Genomic DNA, 27215 nt, shown 5'->3' on the forward strand with positions numbered 1-27215 from the left:
GGCCTAATTAAATAATGTAAATATTTTTTCTATTAAAATTTGTGAGTATGTGATAATGACGCACTGAGCGGCATCTGGAAGACCGTGTTTTGTTTACAGTACGAAACGATCCGATTCTTATATGAAATGAGGAGCAAATGTAGAAAGGAATTAAAACTTGGGTTCTTTGTAGTCCAAAGGATCTTAGATTTTGCTAAACAAGGACATAGTTAAAAGAAATCAAAATCAAACGAAATTAGGCTTGCATGTTGCAGACTGCCGGTTCGATGTATAGTTAAGAAGTTGTCTCTTGTATGGGGTTCTGAATATTGTGTTATTGTTGTAGCGACAAAGGCACTTCCCGAAGGCTTTGTGGAGTGTTATAGATGTTGATGGTTCAATTAGACAACATGAGAGTCCATTGTGATACAACATCAAATAACGGTGACACGAGCTACAATTACTTACAGAACGCGCAACAATGTAGTTTCGACTAAGCCTAATCTTACCTTTCGTAGATTCCAGAGGCCGAAATACTCTCGACTAGTTCTTGCTGATACACTAGCGCCTAGTTCTGGAAAAAGCTCTACGGTTACGCAAGAAATTACTTAATAAAATCACCTAATGAATTTCTATTGGACACAGATCCACCAGAACTCAAATCACAGAAGTACAATAACCATTAGGGAATTCAATGATATTCATATCCCACTTGCTATCCACTTCCGATCGGAGGGCTTTTTCATCACTACAAGATAAAGTGTTTGCCTAGCGTTTGCTGACTAGATGTCCATATATAAAAGAACAGATTGCAGAAGGACAGCGGTACATGGATTATCCTAAAGCACGCCAAGACGCCGTTCAATTATGCGTATTCAGGTAAAGAGTTCAGGGTGATATTGCCTGTGATATACCCTGAAACCTAGATGATGCTTATCTTCAAATTATATGGGGAAATCCCAAAGGGAGGTCATGTACTTCAGAGCAGCTTCGATCGCCTTATAATCGAACTTACAGCCTTGACTTTCGCTTGGCTAAATGAGTAATGTACGCTAAATTTCATACAAACACTTTGAAATGCTAGCACTTTTTTCCACCACTTTTTAAATTCATCCCAAAGTTAGTGTATGCATTTAAGCAACATGTTGCTGAATATTTATTCAGAATTTCAACTCCCCGAATTACAAAATACCGAATCTCTACCATTAGTTAGATGAAGAGTGAGTATAAAATAATGAGACTTGTAAAGGGCAAGGCATAGGTCTAGAAAACCAATTTGAAAGGCTTTATCCAACTTAACTAAAAACCCCTTGTGGACTCTTAATTTTAAGTAAAAAGATCAAGTAAAGAGGTCTAAGTTGGGTGAAACCGAACATTATATACCTAACTGTTGGCTATTGCATATGTATATTAAGAACATACATATTTAAAGAGAAATGAAAGGTGAAATTTGCAGCCTATAAACCAGTGACTGTCCTGAGAAGGTAGTGGCTATCAAACTTAGTTAGATTTGGGCAATTTCTATTCGACATACATACCATAGGTTAGGTTAGGTTGCACCGGCCGGTACATGAGGACCTCACAGAGACTGATTGAGTCCGTGGTGTTACCAGAAGTTTGCTTTAACGACCAAACTGAAAACCCTATCAAAAGCCAGGACCTATGTTATAAAATGACTACGTCCTCTTGGCAAATACTAGAAGCTTCCTAGGACTTAAGCCGCTTGCTGTTTCTAGACCTGACAGCATACGTACCATAAGTATATTGCAAATTTTCTTAAGATTAAAGCTTTAGAGACTTTAATTTATTAAATGTGGGCGTGTTTGTCAGCGGGTTTTGCTCTTACTTACTTACTTAATTGGCGCTTAACCGTCTAAACGGTTATGGCGGGTTTTGCTCAGATCGAGATATAAAAAGCCATACTTTACAAAACCCATACATACATGATTTACGGCTTTCAAAACTTTAACTTCTACTAAATGTATTAATTAAATACAAAAAAAATATTTGCACCGGTTTTTATTTCACGCTTGACATTTTTGCAAATATTTCCCTTTAAATGTAGGCAGTGCCACGCCCATTTTGCCAAATTTTTGCAAATTTACATCTTGAGTTATAAGGTCAGCATATCATTTGTATATCATATCACATATCACCACTTTATAGGTTTTTGGTAAGGAAGTACTGCATTTCTTCGATTTTTTGAAATTTTCGATATCGGGGGCATGGCTATTTATTTATTTAGTTACTCTACGAAAAAACATTTCTTACATAATAATAACAATTAGCAATGTAAAATAATAACTGAGACTAAAAACCTAGAACATAGTATTTAGTAAAACCTGTTGGATCCGTTCATTCCTATTAAGGTACTTTTTGTGACTTGGCCTCCATATGAAAGCACCATATTCCAAATAAGAACCAACAAACGCCGTGTATAAAAACTTGAGAGTATAAGGGTCACACAAATTTGAACTGTTCCGCCGCACAAATTCAAATATCGAGTAAGTGACTAATATGTCTATTGAAAGAGATTGTTACTAGAAAAAATTACATAAAGATCTTTACTTTCATCCAAACTTTTAATAGTGAATGGGAAATGTGAAAAGATGTCGGCAATATATTACGAGTTTTCGCATGCGTGACTTCAAAACACTTTTTGATATTTACAGCAAGCCGTGAATTAAAGCACCATACTTCTAAGCTGTCAATGTCTTTTTGAAGCTTAAAAGCATCTCCCGGTTTTGCAATTTTCGAAAACACCTTTAAATCATCGGCATGGAGTAAGAACTCTACAAAATTGAAGCAGCAGCTTATATCATTAATAAACAAAACAAACAGGAACGGGTCTAGTATACTTCCTTGAGGAACGCCAGAACAGGCGAAGAATGATTCAGAAGAAGTGCCGCTAACTGTTACCACACAGTTTCTGTATAAGACTGAATCCAATTCAAAAAGAAGTCGTATGAAATACTAAACGAGCTAACGTATAAACCAATAAAGAATGTGAAACTTTATCGGAAACTATTGGGAAATCAGTGTAAAAGCACATAACTTGAAGTTCCAAAGAGAAAGATGCAATACAATACTCACTGAATAATGCAAGATTCGCTAGAATTCACCCATTTTTAAAATCTATTTTGGGTCCAGATAAGACAGTGTACTAGGTTAGGTTAGGTTGAACTGGCCGGTCCATGAGGACCTCACATAGACTGATTGAGTCCGTGGTGTTACCAGAAGTTTGTTTTAACGACAAAACTGAAAAAGCCTATCAAAAACCAGGACCTATATTATAAAACAACTCCGTCCTCTTGGCAAATACTAGACGTTTCTTAGGAATTAAGTCACTTGCTGCTTCTAGATCTGGCAGCTGTATCACTCCTAATAGCTGTAGTCTTAGCCTGGCAAGTGCAGGGCACAAGCACAGAATGTTTCCTCCTCCAACCCGCACTTCCTACATCTGCTATCATTGACCAAGCCTAATTTAAAGGCATGTGACGCCAGAAGGCAGTGTCCAGTCAGAATACCCGTCATGAGTATACAGTCCTCTCTTTTTAATGATAGAGGCAACTGTGTTAGTCTAAGGTTGTAAGACTTACACATAATCTTCGACACTTTACAGCCCCGTGCTTGAACCCACGGCTTTCCCGCTTGGTCGATCATGTGCACCTCTCGCCTTCGCTTAATCTCGCCCAATCTAATTGGGGCGTCTACGGAGCAAGCTTCAAGGGATGCGCCCTTTTTGGCTAGTTCGTCCGCTTTTTCATTCCCATCTATTCCCATATGCCCTGGGACCCAATATAGGTGTATGCTTCTCCCTGTCCCGATTCTCTACAGATACTGCTTACACTCTACCACGCATCTAGACGCTGTACTATGCGAGATTATTGCCTTAATTGCTGCTTGACTGTCAATATAAAAGTTAACACGGTTGCAGCTTAAGCTATTATCTTCCAGGGTTCTAATGCTTTGGTTACGGCTAATATTTCTGCTTGGAAAACGCTACAGTAATCCGGCAGCCTGTAGGATCTGCTTATTTCCGGATCAGCGCAGTATACCGCAGACCCTACTCCTTCCACTACTTTGGAACCATCGGTGTACACATGTATCGCCTCGTCCGCCATTTGCGCACCCTTGCGCCAACCGTCCACTTCTATTGTGGCCTTAAGATCTCCCTCGAAGCGCAAATAAGGAATCAGGTAGTCTGTTCGTCTTGCGATTGATGACGCTGTACTAGTATGGCCATATGGTCGGCGCTTAAGCTGCCCCACAGCCCCGAGCCTGGTTGCAGTCGTTAATGCTTTGTTCTTTGCTACCAGGGCTACAGGTGGAATGTGCAGAATGGCATACAGTGCAGCCGTCGGGGTTGTTTTTAGGACTCCCGTAGTGCTAAGCATCGATAGTCTGCATACCCCCTCTAATTTTTTGAGGTATGTTGTTTTTTGTGTGGCTGTCAACCAAACAAGAACTCCATAGTATAGAATAGGGCTTACAATCGCTGTAAAATTCCAATGAGAAAGAGAAGGCGATAGGACCCACGTACACCCCAGCATTCTTTTAAATGCATAGAGTGCCGTTGAGGCATTTTTCACCCTCTCCTCCACGTTGAGCTTCCATAACAGCTTACTGTATAGGATGATTCCTAGATATTTTGTGCAAGGTTTCTCCTGTAAGGTCACTCCTCCTAACTTAGGCCTGGTCCAATTTGGGACCTTGTGCCTCTTTGTAAACAAGACCATATCCGTCTTCTCCGCATTGACTTTCAACCCGACATTAGATGCCCAGGTATGAATATCCCGAAGCGCCCCATCCATCAAAGAACTAATCGTTGGAAGGCAATTTCCACTTATGACAATGGCAACGTCATCTGCGTAAGCCGTAAGTTTTACGGGTCCCTCATCGAATTGCCTGAGCAGTTGGTTGATGACCAGCGTCCACAGCAGAGGTGATTGCACCCCTCCCCCCCCTGCGGCATGCCTCTGTCCACTGGTTTCGTGGCTTCGTACAGTGTACTAAAGTTTCCTAAATATATATATCTAAGTTGTTGCTCAATTTGTCGTGTTAACAGACGGTGAGATCCTCGATCCTTTATGCCACTAAAAAAATTATTCCATCAATTAACAATACTTTTGCCTACAAACACACGCTGGGTATAAAAATAAACCAGATGGGGTGAACTATAAGTCACATACTGTCATAAAAATGGAACCATATAACCGGGTTTTCTTAGAACCTGCTTAGATAGATACGGTTACTAAAATACTCGTCGCCGCACCTCACCACTCTATGCACACAATCAAGCGATACCGTGATAACCATTTATTACCAGAATATCAATAATATTTAGTTTAATTAAAGATACCATTATGTTGAAAAGCCAGAAAAATAGAAGTAAATAGATAAAATACTCAATAAAATGCGTGGCATTCAACCTAAATTGAAATTCACTTAATATCCTACATCTGTAAGTACTTGTGTAGTTCTCTATTGACATATCGAATTATGACTTAATTTGGGGAGCGATTGTACGTGTACATTGATATAAATGACTTCAACATAACCCCCATTATGTCAACTCACCTGCGTTGGCAGCACAATAAGTGCGACGCAAATCATAATCACCATATAAAGTTGTGAAGGCCATATATCGGGCACGAAATCGCCATATCCGACTGTTGAGAATGTCACAACCACATAATACGTGCTTTGGAATAAATTCAAATGACGATGCCCGGCTCGTTGAAAATGTTGTATGCCACAAACGCTGTAAATGGATAAGAGATGTACGAGAATATGTTAGAAAGGCGAATGAGTGAGGAAGTGGATGTAGCAGGAGAAATAAACTGACAAGTAATATACATATTTTTATGCCAATAATGGAGTGTCATGAAGGGAAGTTTATGGAAAGCAAACATGAAATTGACTTGCGTTCCAATAAACATGAAAATAAACATTATAATATGTAGAGGGACTAACAAAAGTTCGATAAGGTGCATATTTTTTTGTATAACAGCCATTACGTCTTGTTGTTGTTGTAGCGGTAAAGACACTCCCCGAAGGTCTTGGGGAGGGTTATCGATGTTGATGGTAATTTGTCGGATGCAGATCCGGCACGTTCCGGTACCAAACCGAAGATCCATGAGGAGTTCGGGGTCACCAGAGCCTCGGCTGTTAATGAAACAGGATTCGCCATGTATAAGTGAGGTTGACAATTGGGTTTGGAGAAGCTATATATTGCGCTGGCAACCTGAAAGGGTTGGGCTACACAACACCTTGAATCTTGTATTTTAGTTGCCTCTTACGACAGGCATATCTAAATCGGGTATATTCCGACCCCCTAACCCGCTGGGGGAGGTCTTGTAGTTATATGTTCTGGAAGATTTCTGGATGTAAACATAAAGTAGAATTTGTTAGAATATATGAAACACGAGAGGCTAAGAGGTATCCAAAGCTGACAGTTCCACAGCCTATGCAGTGTACTACGTTCCATCAAAAAAAATTTGGTTTCCGAAAATTTCGGAATCCCCTTCGGAATACTTTAGTGACTATGTAGAGATAATTTCGGAAAGTTTTCGAGATTATTTCAAGACTATTTTATCATATAGAGATGGTTTTCGAGATCATTTTTTAACTGTTTCAGTATAGTTTCTTAGATGCCCGGATATTTTCGGAGTTTTTCTGAACTATTTCGGAATCTTGTCGGGATTATGCCCTGATCATTTTGGATTTTTTTTGTGATAAAGTGCACATTAATTTGAGATTAATTCAGATAGTTTTCGGTAATATTTCGAGACTATATTCAGATCAAAGTGAAATTATACTGCGCTTGTTTAGGAAAAGTTAAGGGTTTTTAAGCACTTCTTCGAGATTATTTCGGAATCATATAGGGATTGCTTTCAAGATAGCTTTGTATTTCAGTTTAATTTCTGGGCTATTTATATGGGATTATGTCCTGATAATTTGGGAATTTTTCTATCCAGATATCTTCCGGAATATTTCGAAATGGTTTCGGCACTTTTTTTCCTACCATTTCGACATTTGTGTTTCTGATCATTTTGACGCTATTTCAAGTTCATTTATAGCATATTACGCGGTCCTTTTGCAATTGTGTTCGGAATATTTTCGAAACTATTTTGAAAAAGTTGGAAGATGATTTTCTGAATAATATATAAATCATTTTTTAATTATTTTGTCGCCATTTTGATATTATTTGTTGCGTATTTGCTAATAGAGGATTACTTTGACATCATATTGAGGCTGCTTTTTGGAACAGAATTCATAACTTCTGGATTCTTTCGAAACTGTTTCAATATATTGTGACGAATATTAGTAACGCTAAGTGATATTCACATCACTAATCTGATACTAAGTAAATAAAGCCACAACAACAATAAAGCGAGTTGCCACACTTGTATGTACGTAAACAAATTAATCATCATGTATACACATACATACAAGCAGCAGAGAGATACTCACAAACGCATGTCATCATCACCTACTACTTCACTCACATATACACACGCATATGGTTACATACTACAAATACATGCGCGTGTGGCTGGTGTCCAGGTAGATGATTCTAGAAGAAGAAACGTCTAGGTATTTGGGCAGAGAGTATAAAAGCAGCAGAAGCTGAGTAGTCCAAAATCAGTATGATTTAAGCACGCTATTGATTGCGAAGTATAAGTGTTATTGGGAAGTATTTTCAAAGTAGTCTAATAAAGACCACTTTGCATTATTGAATATTGAAGTTATTTATTCAACAGTTAGCGATGCGAACGTTAGTAGAAGGTTGCAAATAAGTGGAATTTCGTTAATATATATTCAGAATTTTTTTCAGAGATCATTTCTATGCCGTTTCAATGTTCAGTATCTTTACAAAATTTGTGTTTTTTGGGGTTATTTTGGAATAATTAAGAAGAGTTTCGCGACTGTGTTCAGATGGTTTCGGGGAAATTTAGGTACTGTTTTAAATTTTATATGAAACACTCTTCAGTAATACTACCAGTATGTTTTTCGTTATTGTTTCAGGGCTAATTTTATGTTGATTTTCTATCTCTCGATCATTTTGATTGACTTTGGGGTAATATCCTTTCAGGATCATCTATTGATCATTTCGAGGTTGCGGTTTAGCCCAAAAGTACAAAAAAATAGATCTTTCCAGAAAATTAAGTATTTGTGTTCCAAATCTCATTCAAATTCATTTAGACTCTCTGGGTGCATTTGAGTTGGACATCCTGTCATTAAAATTGTGGCAAAGTATGCAGATTTCGGCACAATTCTAGTATCATTTTTCAAATTTTTTTCGGAATAATTACGCAACTTTATTCAGGTTAATTGCTTATATTTCGTCAGGTTAAGTGGAAAGGGCTGGTGCGTGAAGACCTCGCACAGATTGAATGTGTCCACTTCTGGCAGTTAGCCTAAAGGCCAAAATGAAAAATCCTAACAAAAACCAGGATTTTCAGAATTTGTTTCAAAAACACCTTATCTTAGCTCATATTCATATATTTTGACACTAGTTTGGGCGTTTATGAAAAAAGTCCTGAGTTAGGGCGTTCTTCAACCGATTTCTGAGATAGGACATTTTTTTAAACAAGTTCAGATATAGGACGTTATTCCAACGCTTTCTGAAATAGGGCGTTTCACAAATGGAAACCTAGGTAGGGTGACATTCCATTCAGTGGTTGATTTGTGGATAATTTGGGACTATGTATCTCCAGACTTTTGAGGTATTGTTTATATAATAATTTTCCGACTATTTCGGGTTTACTTGTGGCAGTTTGGAAATAGCCTTCTGGACTTCTTCAGAAATGTTTAAGGGTCATAACAATAATAAAAAAAGAAACAAGTAAGGAAGGCTAAGTTCGGGTGTAACCGAACATTACATACTCAGTTGAGAGCTGTGGAGACAAAGTAAGGGAAAATCACCATATTGTAAAAAGAACCTAGGGTAACCCTGGAATGTGTTTGTATGACACGTGTATCAAATGGAAGGTATTAAAGAGTATTTTAAGAGGAAGTGGACCATAGTTCTATAGATTGACGCCATTTAGGGATATCGCCATAAAGGTGGACCAGGGGTGACTCTAGAATTTATTTTGTACGATATGTGTATCAAATGAAAGGTATTAATGAGTATTTTAAAAGGGCGTGGGCCTAAGTTCTATAGATGGACGCCGTTTCGAGATATCGCCATAAAGGTGGACCAGGGGTGGCTCTAGAATTTATTTTGTACGATATGTGTATCAAATGAAAGGTATTAATGAGTATTTTAAAAGGGCGTGGGCCTAAGTTCTATAGATGGACGCCGTTTCGAGATATCGCCATAAAGATAGATCAGGGGTGACTCTAGAATTTGTTTGTACGATATGACTATCAAATGAAAGGTGTTAATGAGTATTTTAAGAGGGCGTGGGCCTAAGTTCTATAGATGGACGCCGTTTCGAGATATCGCCATAAAGATAGATCAGGGGTGACTCTAGAATTTGTTTGTACTATATGGGTATCAAATGAAAGGTGTTAATGAGTATTTTGAAAGGGAGTGGGCCGTAGTTCTATAGGTGGACGCCTTTTCGGAATATCGTTATAAAAGTGGACCAGGGGGACTTTAGAATGCGTTTGTACAATATGGGTATTAAACGAAAGGTGTTAATAAGTGTTTTAAAAGGGAGTGGGCCTTAGTTCTATAGGTGGACGCCTTTTCGAGATATCGCCATAAAGGTGGACCAGGGGTGCTCTAGAATGCGCTTGTATAATATGGGTATCAAATGAAAGGTGTTAATGAGTATTTTAAAAGGGCGTGGGCATTAGTTCTATTGGTGGACGCCTTTTCGAGATATGGCCATAAGGGTGGACCAGGGGTGACTCTAGAATTTGTTTGTACGATATGGGTATCAAATAAAAGGTGTTATTGAGTATTTTAAAAGGGCGTGCGCCTTAGTTCTATAGGTGGACGCCTTTTCGAAATATCGCCATAAAGGTGGACCAGGGGCGACTCTAGAATTTGTTTGTACGATATGGGTATCAAATTAGAGGTATTAATGAGGGTTTTAAAAGGGAGTGGCCCTTAGTTGTATATGTGAAGGCGTTTTCGAGATATCGACCAAAATGTGGACCAGGGTGATCCAGAACATCATCTGTAGGGTACCGCTAATTTATTTATATATGTAATACCACGAACAGTATTCCTTCCAAGATTCCAAGGGCTTTTGATTTCGCCCTGCAAAACTTTTTCATTTTCTTCTACTTACTATGGTAGGTGTCACACCCATTTTACCAAGTTTTTTTCTAAAGTTATATTTTGCGTCAATAGACCAATACAATTACCATGTTTCATCCCTTTTTTCGTATTTGGTATATAATTATGGCATTTTTTTCATTTTTCGTAATTTTCGATATCGAAAAAGTGGGCGTGGTCATAGTCGGATTTCGGCCATTTTTTACACCAATACAAAGTGAGTTCAGATAAGTACGCCAACTGAGTTTAGTAAAGACATATCGATTTTTGCTCAAGTTATCGTGTTAACGGCCGAGCGGAAGGACAGACGGTCGACTGTGTATAAAAACTGGGCGTGGCTTCAACCGATTTCGCCCTTTTTCACAGAGAACAGTTATCGTCCTTGAATCTAAGCCTCTACCAAATTTCACAAGGGTTGGTAAATTTTTGTTCGACTTATGGCATTAAAAGTATCCTAGACAAATTAAATGAAAAAGGGCGGAGCCACGCTCATTTTGAAATTTTCTTTTATTTTTGTATTTTTTTGCACCATATCATTACTGTAGTTGAATGTTGACTTAATTTACTTATATACTGTAAAGATATTAACTTTTCTTTTAAAATTTGAATTAAAAAAAAAATTTTTTTAAAAAGTGGGCGTGGTCGTTCTCCGATTTTGCTAATTTTTATTAAGCAGGCATATAGTAACAAGTGTAACGTTCCTGCCAAATTTCATCATGATATCTTCAACGACTGCCAGATTACAGCTTGCAAAACTTCTAAATTACCTTCTTTTAAAAGTGGGCGGTGCCACGCCCATTGTCCAAAATTTTACTAGTTTTCTATTTTGCGTCATAAGCTCAACTCACCTACCAAGTTTCATCGCTTTATCCGTATTTGGTAAGGAATTATCGCACTTTTTCGATTTTTCGAAATTTTCGATATCGAAAAAGTGGGCGTAGTTATTGTCCGATATCGTTCATTTTAAATAGCGATCTGAGATGAGTGCCCAGGAACCCACACACCAAATTTCATCAGGATACCTCAAAATTTACTCAAGTTATCGTGTTAACGGGCAGACGGACGGACGGACGGACGGACATGGCTCAATCGAATTTTTTTTCGATACTGATGATTTTGATATATGGAAGTCTATATCTATCTCGATTCCTTTATACCTGTACAACCAACCGTTATCCAATCAAAGTTAATATACTCTGTGAGCTCTGCTCAACTGAGTATAATTAGGAACAGGGTGTCGACGACAAAGTTAAATACAGGCTTAATGGATCAGGGAAGACATGTCTAGGAATTAATTATTTCAAAAACATGGAAATGGAACTGCCAGCAGTTAGACTAAAATTACGAGGTCAAAAGGTGATTTGAAAAACGCTAACAGCATTTTAATCCCACACATGACAGACCGAGCAGGAAAATTTTTGAAATACTTCTGAAAGCACAAAGATATAAAGCTTATAAAATTCTCGTTGAGAAGCGGAGAGCTCCTAGAATTTTTTTGCATGCACAAGTTCTGCTGTGGCTTTACAAATAATTTAAAAAACTTTTGTCTGTCCCCCATGAGTATGTGTGTATGTGTATATTATCGCTGTCAGGTAATGAGTGCACTTTAAGTGAATGTTATGCTTTTATGGTGGTGACTAAAATTAGATTTTCCAAATATTATAATAATATTTCCTTCATACGATGTGAAGTAATTTTAGTTTTGGATGGATTTGGATGATTGAATAAAAGTGAAATGTTTCAAAAGCATATAAACTATCTACGTTTTATTATTGTGGAGTATCTAGATTACGTATAATAGGACTCATGTAATTACCTTGTGAATACCAGACACAGCAATGTAGCCGATAGTATCGTTAATTGTTGTGAAAGCGCGGATTGTGACTTTTGCATGGCACGGTGCAGATCGTTCTGTATACAGTGAAATGTAGAAAATTTGTCGAAATTTAAGTAAGCTCATTTCAAGTTAATAGAGTAGTAGAAACAATGGGTGTCATATGTCAAAAGCGAGTATTTGCAAAGACTTGATTTTCAGAAAATAAAGGCGCTTAGTTTTGTATATAATACACAATTCTTTCACTTAAAGATTCTTACCCGACAAAAAGCTCGCTTTGTATGCATGAGACCCAATATTTATTATTGAATTTAATTTTATTGTACTTACGAACATATTTTCCAACGATCGCTTCGCCAGCCAGCAATTGAGGAATATGGGTATAAATAGATTTCTTAAAGGCGACCATAGTATCTGCAAAGTCATAAAAAAAGAAAGAGAGTATGTATAATAAAAAACTTTGCTTACACACTTTTGGCACAATTCTGGCGAGAAGAATGCTATAATATTAAGTCCACGCAGGAAACATCCCTATAGATATACTTTACCCGGATATTATTGGATAGGCAACGTGAAAGTCATAAATGGAACTGCAGGAATTAATTGATGTGCTTACAGGATAAGTTTTAGAAAAAGATAAAATTGCTCGGGCAATACACAGCTTCTCGCCAAATAAATTACCAGTGGTAGGTGGTATTATCTCCATTAGAAACTTTCACTGCATGCATTCATTAGAGCCACATTCCGTTTTCATGTAGGAAAAAAAGTTAGTTTCCATACCAAAGTCGGAAAGAAGATGATGTGATGTAATCAGCCCTTCGTAGGGTATTTGCGGAAGAACTAACAAAAAATTGGGTCTTGCGAGTTATCAGTTCAGATGGAAGGAGCGAAAATTAGTCCATGCTATAAGCTGCCGATGTGGCGATCCTCATTTCGGGTCAATTTCTATTGATGAGAAAACACTTGCAAAACAAAGTGGACACTGTGATATGGCATTGCATTTAATCTGGAGAAGATGTATTTGCTACTCTTCTTTAGGTACTACAAACTATTAACCTTTGAGTTAACAAGGCCACACGGCGACTAACATTCGAGCGTAAACTTAACTAGAAAGCGTGCATCGAGGAGCGGTTATAGAAAGTTTGCGTCGCTTTCTACACCTTTATGTCGACGTTCGGTAAGAAACTGTGTCTAAGGCCAAATATAGTACAAGGCAGTGGTGCGACCAGAGGTGACGTGTAGGTCTATAGTGTAGTGGGATAGTCGGATACTATTAACAAGAAGTACAATCTCGTCAGCTTACAAAAAGTTCAGGATATTGCGTGCGTTGATGCAGCCAGAGCTTGTCTCACCTGCCTCACCGACTGACATGCACATACTATTTACGTCAGGAAAAACCACACTTAGACTCAGGGAATGGAGGATTCTCAGAAAGCTTACGGCTGTATCTATATTTTACTTCCGGGGGAACATTTAATTCCGATATAGATGATGGCTTATGACGGCCAACAAATCTATACCGCAGCCCCTATAATGGACTCGGGTATGTGGGGTGGAATTTAAACGCATTCTCTAGAAATTTATACGTTATTCATAGCGCGTTCATATTGTTGCCTTGTTCAAGCAAAAGTTTTCGCAAATTCGCAAGCTTACAAATAACTCGAGGTCTGGATTATAACTTTGCAGGCAGCTATAAAAGCGCTAAATGCAATATACACTAGCTCTAGTAAGAGTATGCTATCCATTATCTAGCTTCCAGGACACACGGGAATCGAAGGAAATGAGATGGCTAACGGGTTCGCACGAAGGGGCTCAGCGGCAAGAAATAAGCGAAGGCATAAAGCCGAATTCAGCATACCCCGGACACAGCCAAGGGGGAAACTAGAAATTTTTACGTTAATAAAGCTCAGAAAAAGTATATCTGCACCACGAGATAAAGAAAAGAAGTCTACTGAGTAGATCTGGAACCGACACCCTTAAAGTGGTTTAAAGTTATGGAAATGTTTAAAGTGCTATTTACTGCATGGATGTTTCTACTTACCGTTAAAGCAAATGGTATTGTCGTAATTAATTCTAGAATGAAATGAAATGACAAAATCTGTTGCCAGATATTTCCCTGTGAATAGAAAAAAGCAATTGCAATAATACGAATTATTTTATTAATTTATTAAAGGTTTCAAAATATATATTAAAAAAAATATGTATACAGATATCATGTCGTAGACAGAGACCAAGGAAATTTATATTTATGAATATTCTCATGCAGCTGATTTCATATTGTGCTACAGAGACTGCGAAACTGACTTAATCTACGAGTTCAGTCTCCAGAGCCTGTAAAACTATGTTTATAATGGGCCCATTTAGAGATATACGCCGCCGCCGATTTTTGTGGTTTTCACTTCCAGTTATAAGAAACTAATTGCGAAATTTAACTCTGTCTAACTGTTCAAAAGTTATTTAAAAAGCAGGCGCTTTCGATGTCAGCTTAACACGGATTTGGTATCACCCAATTCCCCAAGTTATTAAAACAAAACACTAACAGAAAAGCTATATAATAAATTTGTATGCTCACTTTGCATTTTATTTTCAAAAAAGTTGTTAAAAAAAGCAAATTCCCCAAGAAAGGTGCAGATTTTTAAAATAATTATACCTTTCATGAACATGAAATGGTATATTAACTTTGGTCCGATGTTTGTAACTTTGAGGAATATAGAAGATAGACTCACCATTAAGTATACCGAATTGATCTGGGCGACGAACTGAGTTGATATAGCTATGTCCGTCTATCCGTCCGTCCGTCTGTCCGTCTGTCTGTTTGAACGCCAACTAGTCCCTCAAATTTTGAGATATCTCAATGAAATTTGGCACAAGGATGTATTTTTGAATTATAAATAAATAAAAAAATGTAAGGCGCGATAACCTCCGAAGAGATCTAAGGCCGAGCTTCTCTTCCAATTTGCGACTTTATGCCGACTCCGAACGGCATCTGCAAGGCAGATGAGTTTTCACTGAGAGCTTTTCATGGCAGAAATACACCCGGAGCGCTTGCCAAACACTGCCGAGGGGCGACCCCGCTTAGAAAAATTTTCTTCTAATTTAAAAACCTTATTTCTAAAATTTTTGATGTTGCTTTGCCCGGGGTGCGAACCCAGGGCATACGGTGTGGTAGGCGGAGCACGCTACCATCACACCACGGTGGCCGCCATTTTTGAATTATATTAGACATTTATCGGATCCGGTAGGATCGGACCACTATAATATATGTCTCCCATACAACGGATCGTTCAGATAAGACGATTTTGGTCATTCCTACCGCAATTTATAAGGTATAAACGTGAAACTCGGTGATATATATTCTAATATATCATAGAAGATATCCTAGAAAAATCACTTTGATCGGAGCTATATGTAGTTATATCCCATACAACCGATCGTTCAGATAGAAAGATTTTTGGCCATTTCTCCCTGAATTTAGAAAGTATAAACGTGAAACTCGGTGATGTATATTCTAAGATATCATAGAAGATATCTTAAAAAAATCACTTTGATCGGAGCTATATATAGTATATATCCCATACAACTGATCGTCCAGATTGAAAGATTTTTGGAAAATTCTCCCTTAATTTCCAATATAAAAACGTTAAATTTGGTGACATTTATTCTAATATATCATAGTAGATTTCATGTAAAAATCATTTCGATCGGAGTTATATATAATATATATACCATACAGCCGATCGTTCAGATAAGGAGGTTTTTTGCCATTTTTTATTTTATACTTATCTTAAAAATCGTTTAGGTATGTACATCTGTTCACTATATATTTCTTATCTTATACATCCGATTATTTGGAGATTACGAAAGGGATAAGATTATTGTTCAGCCCCATTCATGAAAGGTATGAAGTCTACGGCGCAGCCGAAGACAGTCCCGTCCTTACTTGTTTTATATTGCGATAAGCTGAAAGAATAAGCGAAATCAGTGATGCAAAACCCTTTAGTAGGTTCTAGGGGCATACACACTCCTTTGAAATGTTTCTTACCTTATACTTAAGTTTCTGATATATGTACGTATGAGAAGGGTTTGAAAAATCACTTCGGCTTACATTCAAACATCTGTTGTTTATTTGCGAAACTATACAATAGCGTCTGAAATGTTAATTTTGATTTTCACACTTCATCCTTCAACACCAAGGTCTCCCGGTTTGACATTTCCTAAAGTTGGCAGCTCTAGCCAAAACTAGCCCCTTGGGGTGAATCTCATTGATTATAGCCTATCAACCAAGTTTAAATATCACCTACACGTTACAGCTCCTTTTACAAATGTTAATACGTAGGCACATATATTTACCATGTGAGGCTTTGTCCTTCTCAAAAACATAGAAGTTGTGAAGCAAAAGCTGTCCCAAGACAGTTGAACTAATGACCCTATGTGCTATTAACCTAATGTAGTGGACAGTCGAACTAGTCTGAAAACCGAAGCTACGCGGTTATCCATAATGAGCGCTTATATCATAAGGCCGGAAAACAGCAGTTAACATCTTTCAACTTAAAATCGCCTGGAAACTTTGGTCTACATTTTAGACATTTTTTCCAGGGTCCTTGTAAAATTTTAATTATGTAGATGCGCCGAGGATTATGCAATTTTCACTCATGAGTTACGCAATGACATCCACTTAGACTGCTAATGATTTCGAGGGCGGCATCCTTGGCCGAATAGTCACTCCCCAACATTTCAAAGTATAACACCTAGAGCTTCCAGGAAAGTAACGTCGTCGCAGTCGCAGTCCTATAGCTTCTGTGCCTTCATATGGTATGAGGATCAGGAGGCGTGGTAGCGACTGGTGGTCGGGATTGCTACTGTTCGGAAATTGCAGCTCTTTAAAACAGCCGAAAAAACTGGCGGCGCCCTGTGCCACGAGTTATTTAGACCATTAATAGCAACAGTAAGTCGCCTTTGTGCGTGATGTTGTTCGCGACGAATATTAGGAGTTAACCCGGTGAAACAACGCTTTGCACGAGATATACAGACAAAAGTGTGACCATTTTATGTATCTCCATTTCTTTTCAGCAGACGCAGCAGTACCAATTCCAAAGACCGGGGTTAGGTTCGAAGCCTCTCTGGCGTAAGTGAACGAGGGACAAACCCTCCGCAAGGAGCTACTCCTGAAAATTTTTGAGCCATATTCGAGATTTTGAGACGAAAACTCCAGATCTTTTCGAAATGGTCAAAACAAAACTTTTATTAAATATTATTTTTTTAATAGAAAAGTCAAGCTTTTTAAAGTAAGAACACCGGCGTACATATAATAGATTCTACGCCGCCGCCGCCGATAAAGTGATCGGCGTAAGCCTCTAGGCCCATGTCGAAGACAGAGAACAAGCAAATTTATATTTACGTATATTCTCAGGAACCTGATTTCATAGGAGTTTAGTCTCCAGTGCCTGTAAAATTATGTTTATACTAGTCCATTGAAGTCTCCAACATTTTACTGAGCTATGATGTTAAAAATGCCAAACTACTCCTTATCACAAGGAATTACAGAATGTCGGGATAACTACAAGCCCAACTTGCGGGACTAAGTTTAAACGAAAAATTGCCTTGTACTCATGGTAGATAATATATAACAGTAAACTTCTTTAACTCCCCTTAGCAAGCGTTTGGTGTCCGAAGATATGTTTCTCCTAGAATAGTACAGCTATTGCATGTTTGTTTATTTGGTATGGTGAAGCCTTCATTTACCACACCTTATTAGGAGCACTCCGATGAATAGAGTTCTTACTGGAAACTGTGTGATAAGCACTGACGCATTCCATGTTTACTGACGAAGTTCTGATATATTTAGGAGGTGGAAAGGGTGCAGAATTTTCTTCATTGTTCTAGGCACTAGGAAAAAAGCGATCAGCTGTTATAGACCGATCAATTGTTAATAATTTCTTTTAGCGGTATAAACTCTAAATAAGGGCAATATATATATTTGTTGACTCCACAAAGTGCCTTGATTTACGGTAGCTTTAACAGTTATAGTAAAGTGCTGCGCAGGGCATCACAATATAACATCCATGGCTTTTGTGCCTAGTATCTAAATGAATCGAGACAAACTCCCAATTTAGGCATATGTATTTACACCGGAATTTTTTGACATATATCGCTGTATGGGGTGGTCGTATGTTGAACATGCCCTGAGAAAGGCGTCAAACCAAATTTTTCGAGAAAAGGGTATGATGATCAAAAGTGGTACTCTAAGAAAAGCGTCAAGTGAAGCTCTACAGAAAAGTCTTGATATCCTACACCTGGATCTACCTGGCAACTGAGCAAAGACGACATCAGCGCCGCCTTTTTGAGAGTTGTTGAGCTGGAATACTAAAATCGTAGGACACTCCAGCATACTAAACATATATAGTTTTCATTCTCGAAACTCAGACCGCTGTTCGCCCACAACAACTAGGAACTGCAATTTTATGGTAAACATTCCCAACAGCGACGATTCGGTGGAGTCGTATAAGTGCCTCTCTGCTGATGGAAGAATTTACATGTACAGGAACGGTTTTAAGTTAAACGATAAGCTTGAGGAGGATCTGTTCTAAACATGCACCTTAATTTTTTTCAGACTACGTGATAACTGTAGTGTATTTAGCCAGAAGTCTCAGCTATTATGGAAGCCACAGTTTGGATAGAATACAATGTCAGCAAAGAAATCTTTAGTTTTAGTCACAGACAAGCGAATTCCACATCACTTGGTTCTTGATTATTCAATTCTGAACTTACACTAAATTGTCACCACTCTGTTCAGGCAATGGCCCATTATAACCACGTATACCTCACAGTGACCCATGGGACAACGAGATATTTAGGTAAACTATATTGCAGACGAACTTGCTAGGCAGGCCGCCATAAAGTAAGTTCTTTCTGAAGAAAAACGTTTGCAAGCTAATACTAAAAGAGCACATCTAGGTTGAAGCCAACGATGTGTGACAAAATTTTCCAAATTGGGATGTTAACAGATGATATCACGCTTACACCATAAGTAGGGATATCATTTCTATAGTTGCAGGAGTACCAACCTCATACTACCTTAATGGTAGGCGTTGAAAAGGGCTAGGAGTGCCTTTTTGTCGAAGCTATAGAATTTGTTAAGATGGTTGAGATGACGCAAAGTATTAATCTGTGGATGATCTAATGTAAAACTGCCTGGCGTTAAGTGTTGACTAATAGCAGTACCACCCTTTCTGGATCATCTGCGGCACCTTGTAGAGTGAAACATCAAAGACTTGGTAGTTTTATCAAGCCTTCGAAATGATTCGAAGAGGAGAGATAATAGTGTATTTTTGTGATATCACAACGGCCCTACTGACATTGTATCATGTATGCCTCCGCGACATAACCTAACCTTGCCTACACAAGAGTACTCGTGGCAGCGTCCACTCCAATAGCATCGACAAAACAATGTTTTTTTTTTTATGTATCAATACCTAAATTACTCTAAAGCTAGAAGTTTTACAACATTATTATCTCTGTCATATATCTGTAGTTTTTAAGATCTGTTAAATCTCTCGTTAAAATGAATTACTGAAACTAAACGGAATATTTTATCTTATTAAATCTTTATACATTAGTTTAACTTACCTTATAGCCTAGATATGTAAGTAGAACTGCTTCGGTTAGTGATACTAATGCTAAGATTAATTGCGCTGCCCACAGTATGGTAGGCCGATTTACCCATAAGATTGCTTCCCAATTAATAATGGGATTCTCCTGAAACTCCTCTTCAGTTAGTTGAGCCGAAACAAGAAATTCGGATTTATTGCTCGAGGAGCAGCCATAACTAGTAAAAGAAGGAGTAAAGATACATGTTTTAATTTAAGAAAAGAAGCTGCATGTTTACAATGAATGAAAAAGCTTGTAAAATGAACTGAATTACGGGTCAGGTAAGCCGAAATTTTTGTTGATTTTAATTTATCGCGAACAGCTTTTGAATGAGCTTCGTACAATTTCTGAATTCTGAAAGGATCATTTGAAAAGTAAAATCAGCAATAAAATGTCACCTTATGTAGGTCATAGCTCTGTTACTTTATTACATACTAGCAGTGTACCCGGCGTTGTTCGGGTTGGGCAGATACTAATCTAAATAAGAAGCTGTATTTTAACGCATTCCTTCCCATTACTCAAAGTCAAGCAATCAGTATATAAGATTTTATTTATCTTCTTCAAAATGTACCTCCCAATTTTTCTCATTCTTACCCTTTATATTTTCCTTATCTCTCCCTATTCTTTTTTTACACTCTCTCCTTATTTTCTCTTAGATCCCTCATTCCTCTAATTTATCATTATTTGCTTTATTTTTCAAATTTTATTTTGTCACACACAATTCATACTCAAAATCTCATATTTTACTCGAAATATTTTAGCCACACAATTTTTGTCTATCATCTCATATAGAGAGCTATTTTTACAATGGAATGCTTAAATTTAATAAAACTTTTAAATCACTCAATGCATTCACTTAAGTTTTTTGTGAATTCAATGCTATGACCAAACAAAAGTTCTGCACTTAAGTACGTACATGACGTATGAACAACTTTTGCTGACATACAAAATTTGCCGCACCACCCAGTTGCTCACGTTAAATTGAAAAAAAAAATTTTAATGTCAAATTCTTAGTTCTGAAATATGAAAAACCTTCGTCTTGATCCAAGGAACTTATAGCCAAAATTTGGTGATGATTGGAGTGTTGGAAATACGTTTCCATAAGGAACACACACACACAGAATTTGATTTTTATACATATATATAGACTTGGGAAAAAATTTACACAACTCGACATCAGTATGAAAAAGGCCACAGTTGTGTTGATTATACCTTGTAAATTTCTTTAAAGTCTTTTTTCACCGGGAGTGGTATTTGAACACGCACTCCTGCGATGATTGTACAGTTTAATAACGCATACGACCATCACCGTGTCTTGCTGTTATACAACTTTTTCCAATTACCTTGTTAGCTCTGTAAACTTCACAAATTTTTTCTGTTACCTTAAGAAAGAAAACTGTAATATAACATTAACAGTGAACAATGTTGATTTGACAGGGATATATGTGGCATCATAGTCACAAAACCACTATGAGTGTATGAGCGTAAGTTTATCTTTAAAAGGTGCGTAGCAATAAAATAAGCTAATATCTTTTCATAATATAACAATTGTTTGCTGTTGAAATGACCAATAAAGTCAGCCCTTTTAATCGAAAAATTAGATAAACTGATAAAGAATCTGTAATTTTTACCGAATATTGGTAAATGTGCTGTTGAAATGACTAAAAAAAATTGTTCCGGTGACAAAAAAACTCGGATGAATTAATCGTGTTGCGATAAATTTTACCGAATATTTTTTAATTCAATAGTAAAACACTCGACTTTAATAGCTTTATTTCATTCGAATTATTTTCAGTTAATTTTAAATTTCTTATATCGTATATGTAGTTATACTTACCACGTTGCAAAAGTTGGATTCGTATCCGTTATCACACGTAATATATACAGAACACAAGCTAGTAGTTTAAAAAATAAATCGGCTATGCGTATTCGTAGGCCTGCAAATAGAAATTAAGCAAAAGTAAATTAAAATAAAATTGATGATACTATTTCGGTAATTTCGGTGGTGAATATTAATCAACCTTGAAAATTAATTATTGTATCGCCAAATAACTAAAATAACATTTATTATGTTTTGCGTATAATTTGAATAGCTGGAACAAGCTAATTGCCCAATATTTGTGCATTTATTGATTTAATACACGCAACCTAATGAACAAAAATATGCGAGAGATAATAACATCCAGTGAGCAACAACTCCTGTGATTGATGTTAATGAGACGAATCGCCAAAAAAAAATGTGCGCAGCATAAATAACGAACTAAGTTTTTAATGGAGTTGAAGTCTTAGGAAAACCCAGATAAAGAATTGTTAGATGCTATCGCAATAGTTGTGGGTTCTTAATCTACATAATCAGACGGTGTGTCAAATACAGCCTTGGAAGAAATGATTGAAGATAGAACATATATATTCATCCAATTCCTCCATTCAAACGCCTTTATTCAAGAATAAGTGTTCTCAATGTTACGAAACCACTTCAATTGGCGCCCGAGCAGCTGTCCTCATACCGAATGGAAACATTTTTTTGAAGCAATTTTTAATTAATAATTTCTTTAAGAATTTGTGAAAAATTTAAACAACGTGACATCAGTACATACCTTGTAAATCTCATTTCCTGTAGCAGTAAAATAGAAGTAGAAAGAGGATTTGTCCGACAGTACACTGAAGGAAACAAAGAGCACCAATCCAGCAGCATTCGTTCGGGCATAGCAGCTCGAGTTAGAATCTACTTAATAAAAATATCAGTACAACCCGTTAAAGAGATCAAAACTGGCTATAGTTGCATGCTCCTCATATTAGACATATCCATTTTTTTGCGCCTATGGTTTACCCGAAAGTATAATACAAAAAATGAGTTAGAGTAGTCTGGACTTGGTTTTTCTTTCGTGTGGAACTTCGGATATGGTTACAAAGTTGGAGGGCAATTAAGTGATGTTTTTACTGTTGGTTCAGCACGCACAGTCGGCCAACTATGATAACTTCGAAATCTTACGTCTAGATTCAAGCAACATAAGCAGTTTAAGATAAGATGCTGGTAATCCATATTAAATCTAGAGGTGCCGCAGAGAGGTAGAGATTGTCGGAAGTTCTATCTGGTGTAAAGAGCTGAGTAGCTTTCTAAGGTATATACAATCAATTTACTACGAGGTGCAGCTGTAAGCGACAAGTTGTCATAGAATAAGCGAACAGCTATTTAAAATTATCATTTACCGCCGGCGGCCGCCTTGGTGTAAGGGTAGTGTGCTAGCCTAACAAAGCAAAGGTTCACGACTCAAGAAATTTACTTAAAATAACAGGGAATCTCTCCAGCGGTTTAGCTAAGCCCTTCGCGTGTATTTCTTTTATGAAGAGTTTCTCAACAAAATGCATCTGCTCTAGAAGGTTTCCTTCAGAGTTTACGTCACACACATAAGTTCGGAAATTTGTAAGAACGATAAAAAGAAAGTACACCCATTAGGAGGTATATGCGCCATCATGTTAGTATGGTGTCAGCGTGAAAGGCCGAAAAGGAAAGAATTGACATGGATATATATGAACTTATTTTAAACCTAGATTCTGACAGCTTGGACAGGAGTTGCAGCTTTATCTGACTTTCAGTCCGTTGCAAAGCTTAAGCAGCATTACCAAATCCTGCCTAGCAACATAGGGATTTTTGGGTGCCTAACTAACCAAAATCAAACAAAGCTTCAAACATGCCTTTCTACTATCGTGGGATTGATGAACAGGTTTGTAAGTAGCTCACTAGGTTACAAGTTTCCCACATTCACATATTAGTCACAGTTTTTATTTTGCCATTTTGACTCACTTTCTCTGCACAAATTCTTGACTCATAATCTTCGCAAACTTGAACAACTCATCTGTAAGCTCATTATCAGTTCGTTACAAGCTCATTGTCAATTTAATCACAACTGAACTGGTTCATTTAGAAGCAGAAAACGTAGCCGCAGGGCAGGTAATGATGACAAATTAGGTGATAAATTCGTGAGGACGTGGGTGATGTGTTAATGCAGGAGTAGAGACAAGGTGTGCCAGTAAACTTTTGTAAAAAAGTGAACAAAAAATTGCGCTTAAGTTGCTTGATCACACCCACAAAAGTTAACGTGAAATAATTGTGTGCGCCATTGTACGAGGGCAAAATGTTGGTGGACAAACAAAAAAGTTTTATTGAGAATGGACGTAAACACTTGATTATATTTTCCGGGGGTACAAATGTGTTCATTGACTGCTGGATAATGACTTCTTTTTCTGTTTTTCCCCTTTGGCGAAGATTCAATTGCTTTTTTATGGCAGTTAAAGTAGTGATGAAAGTTCCATAACGAAATTATTTCGGAAACTATTTTCTTTTCTCTTGAGGGAATATCCAAAAAAAGCAGGGCAATATTGGAGCAGATGAGATGTCCATTTACAACAAAATTATTTGTAATGCGATGAGTGTGAGAGATTGGAAGTGTTTTAAAGCGGATTTATTTAGCTTGACTCTGCGTAGCGAAAAAAAATTTGTAATTGAAATTTCAGTAGCTTCCCGATAAGCTGTAAGCTTTAAACTTGGAATATAGTTCAGAACCCGATGACAATGCAATAATAATAAGAAAAAAAACTCCAATAGGTGGCGCATGGATCGAAAAATTAAAAAAACCTATTTGCGCTCCGATTAGGCCCATATTTGGAACATATATTACCTACATGATTAGAAAGCGACCTATGAAAAAATCCACCAGGTGGCACAAGGATCGATATATTACAAAAATGAAATGAAATGATCCGATTAGACTCATATTTGGAACACATAATACATACATGAATAGAAAGCGACCATTTGGAACAAATATAGTCCGGTAGAAGTGACGTCAAAATACTTTGGAGTTCGAGGAGGGACAAGCATACGTGGCGCCGAGTCGAGTAAAGTCTTTGGAAGGATTATGTATTGAAGACTTAGATTGTAACTGTCAGGAAGGAGTCCTTGTAATAATGTGTCACGAAATGAACTAAATAGAATGAGAAATAATAAGTAATTAAGACTGAAAACTTGCTCCACCAGCGGGTTGGGCGGTCAGAATATACCCGTGGTAGGTAGGCCTGTTGTAAGTGAAGGTTCAAAGGGGTTGTGTAGCGCAACTCTTTCAGGTTGCCAGCGCAAAATAGAGCTTCTCCAAACCCAATTGTCAACCTCACCTATCTGTGGCGAATCCTGTTTCATAAACATCCGAGGCTCTGGCAACGCCGAACTCCTCATGGATCTAGAAGGTGGGAGGGCGGTATGGCCAAGAAGGTCGCATGTGGTCATAACAAACCGTTCCGGAGATGATCGGGCTTGGTACCAGAATATACCCGATATGCATCCAGCAAAGGGCCCTTAAAATTTCTATTGATAGTCATAAGTAAGACCAACTGAACCTTAATCAACATATGCTGCGCCTCACATTTTTAGAAATTTCACGCGCCCAACGTTTTTATTTTATTGTCTGATCAACGCCCTAGATTGATGAGAAGTATGATGATGAGTACCTAGGACCTACCTAATTATTTTCTAGCTTTTAGTATTATTATTACTTAATGTAAGTATTGCTTTGAATAAAACCGTTTAACTTAAACATTTTTTTTAAATTATTTTAATATGGTGTTTGTTTAATCGGCTTTAGGTACAATTTTTTAGTATTAAAACACCAAAAATTGTCACTAACTCCACGTTAAACAGCGAAGACGTGCAAAATAATGTCAATGCCCTGAAGACGGTTACCGTGTGTAACCGAAATATATTGACAAACTGAAGGAGAAACAATTTTTGGTGTTTTAATATTAAAAAATTGGACCTTAAGCCGGTTAAACAAATATCATATTAAAAGAAAAAAGTTGTCAAAGAATTTAAATAAAATTATTTTTTTGATAAGCAACTCGTACTATTGTGGCATCTTTCAATGTATGCAACTGTATACGTTGCCATATGCATAAAATTAGCTAAGTTGACTTTTAATAGAAATCAATTGAAATTTATATTGAAATTTCTAGTGATTGCTTCGAAAACAACAATTACTTATGGTATGCGCATGACCCATTGTCTCGTTTTAGAGAATTGACTGTTCTTAGCTTCTCTGCTCTCTTAAATGAAGACAGCGATGTACTGCATAGCGATCAATCCGATTCCGCAAACTTTGATGATGGAGTCAAGGTCCCACTACCCGATTATGACGAAGTCAGAATGGTAATAACCAGGTTGAAGAAAGGCTGTAGGCACTAACGGATTGCCTGCAAAGCTATTAAATAAATAAGGCAACGAGGAGTTGATAATGCAGCTTTTTTGCAAAATATGGTCGAACAAGTGCATGTTCGACGATTGGAATCTAAGTGTTTTTTAATCCTGCAAACTGCTTCAACTATCGCGGAATCAGCTTTATTAATATCCCATATAAGGTCCTGTCAAGTGTATAATGGAAAAATTGAAATCTCCGGTATATCGGTTCACTGGACCTTCAAACTGGTAAATCCGGCATTGACCAGAGTTTCACAATGCGCCAAATCTTGGCAAAAACCCCGCGAAAAAAGAATTGACACACATCACCTTTTCGTCGATTTTAAAGCCGCCTGCCACAATTCAAAAACGAGCTGCCTATATGCAGCTATGTTTGAATGTGGTTTACGCACAAAACTTATACAGGTGCGAAAAATGACGTTGAGCAACACCACCAGCTCAGTCTAAAATGGGAAGGACCTTTCCGAGCCGTTTGAAATAAAAGGAGGTTTCAAACTGGATGACTGTCAATCGAGCGATTTCTTTAATTTGATGCTGGAAAAAATTATACTAGCTGCAGAACTTAAACGCTCTGGAACAATATTCTATAAAAGCGTGCAATTAGTAGCGTATGTTGATGTCATTGACATCATTGGCCTGAATACCCGCGCTGTAAGCTCTGTCTTCTCCAAACTGTAAAAGGAAGCGGGAATGGTATGTTTTACGGTGAATAAGAACGAAGCAAAATACCCGCTATCATCGAGCAAAGAGTCAGCGCATTTACGCCTTGGCAACCGCGCTACTGTTGGCATTCATTATTTCGAAATAGTAAACCATTTCGTGTTTTTGGGAACCAGCATTAACAAAAACAACACCATCAGCCTTGAAATAAAGCGAGGAATCACTCTTGCCAATAAATGCTACTTTGGACTAAGTACGCAATTAAAAAGTAAAGTCCTATCTCGGCACACGAAAATCATGCACTACAAGTCACTTATCGCTCCCGTCCTGCTATATGGTGCAGAAGCATGGACGATGACAACATCAGATGAAGCAGCTCTGCGAGTGTTTGAGAGAAAAGTTCCTCGAAAAATTTACGAACCTCTACGCGTTGGCGACGGCAAGTACTGAAAAAGATTTAGTGATGAGTCGTACAAGCCTTGTACAGACATCAACATAAAAAAATACTACTACTACTACTACTACTACTACTAAACAAATAAATGTAAGGCGCGATAACCTCCGAAGAGATCTAAGGCCGAGCTTCAAAGACATCAACATAGTTCAGC

At 37.5% G+C, this 27215-nt stretch overlaps 1 protein-coding gene across 1 annotated transcript in view; it reads right to left on the reverse strand.

Annotated features, from left to right (window-relative positions):
* Positions 1–27215, reverse strand: part of SLO2 (slowpoke 2) — a 743624-nt gene that overhangs the window by 131217 nt on the left and 585192 nt on the right. Inside the window, exons 6-11 of the mRNA XM_067776215.1 lie at positions 21538–21637; positions 19680–19878; positions 14095–14169; positions 12384–12467; positions 12036–12130; positions 5560–5743 (exon numbers count right to left, since the gene is read on the reverse strand). Of these exons, the coding sequence (XP_067632316.1) occupies positions 5560–5743; positions 12036–12130; positions 12384–12467; positions 14095–14169; positions 19680–19878; positions 21538–21637 (737 nt within the window). The remainder of the gene's footprint in view (positions 1–5559; positions 5744–12035; positions 12131–12383; positions 12468–14094; positions 14170–19679; positions 19879–21537; positions 21638–27215) is intronic.

This window comes from Eurosta solidaginis, chromosome 3, assembly GCF_040869045.1.
Source record: "Eurosta solidaginis isolate ZX-2024a chromosome 3, ASM4086904v1, whole genome shotgun sequence".
Taxonomy (NCBI): Eukaryota; Metazoa; Arthropoda; class Insecta; order Diptera; family Tephritidae; genus Eurosta; species Eurosta solidaginis.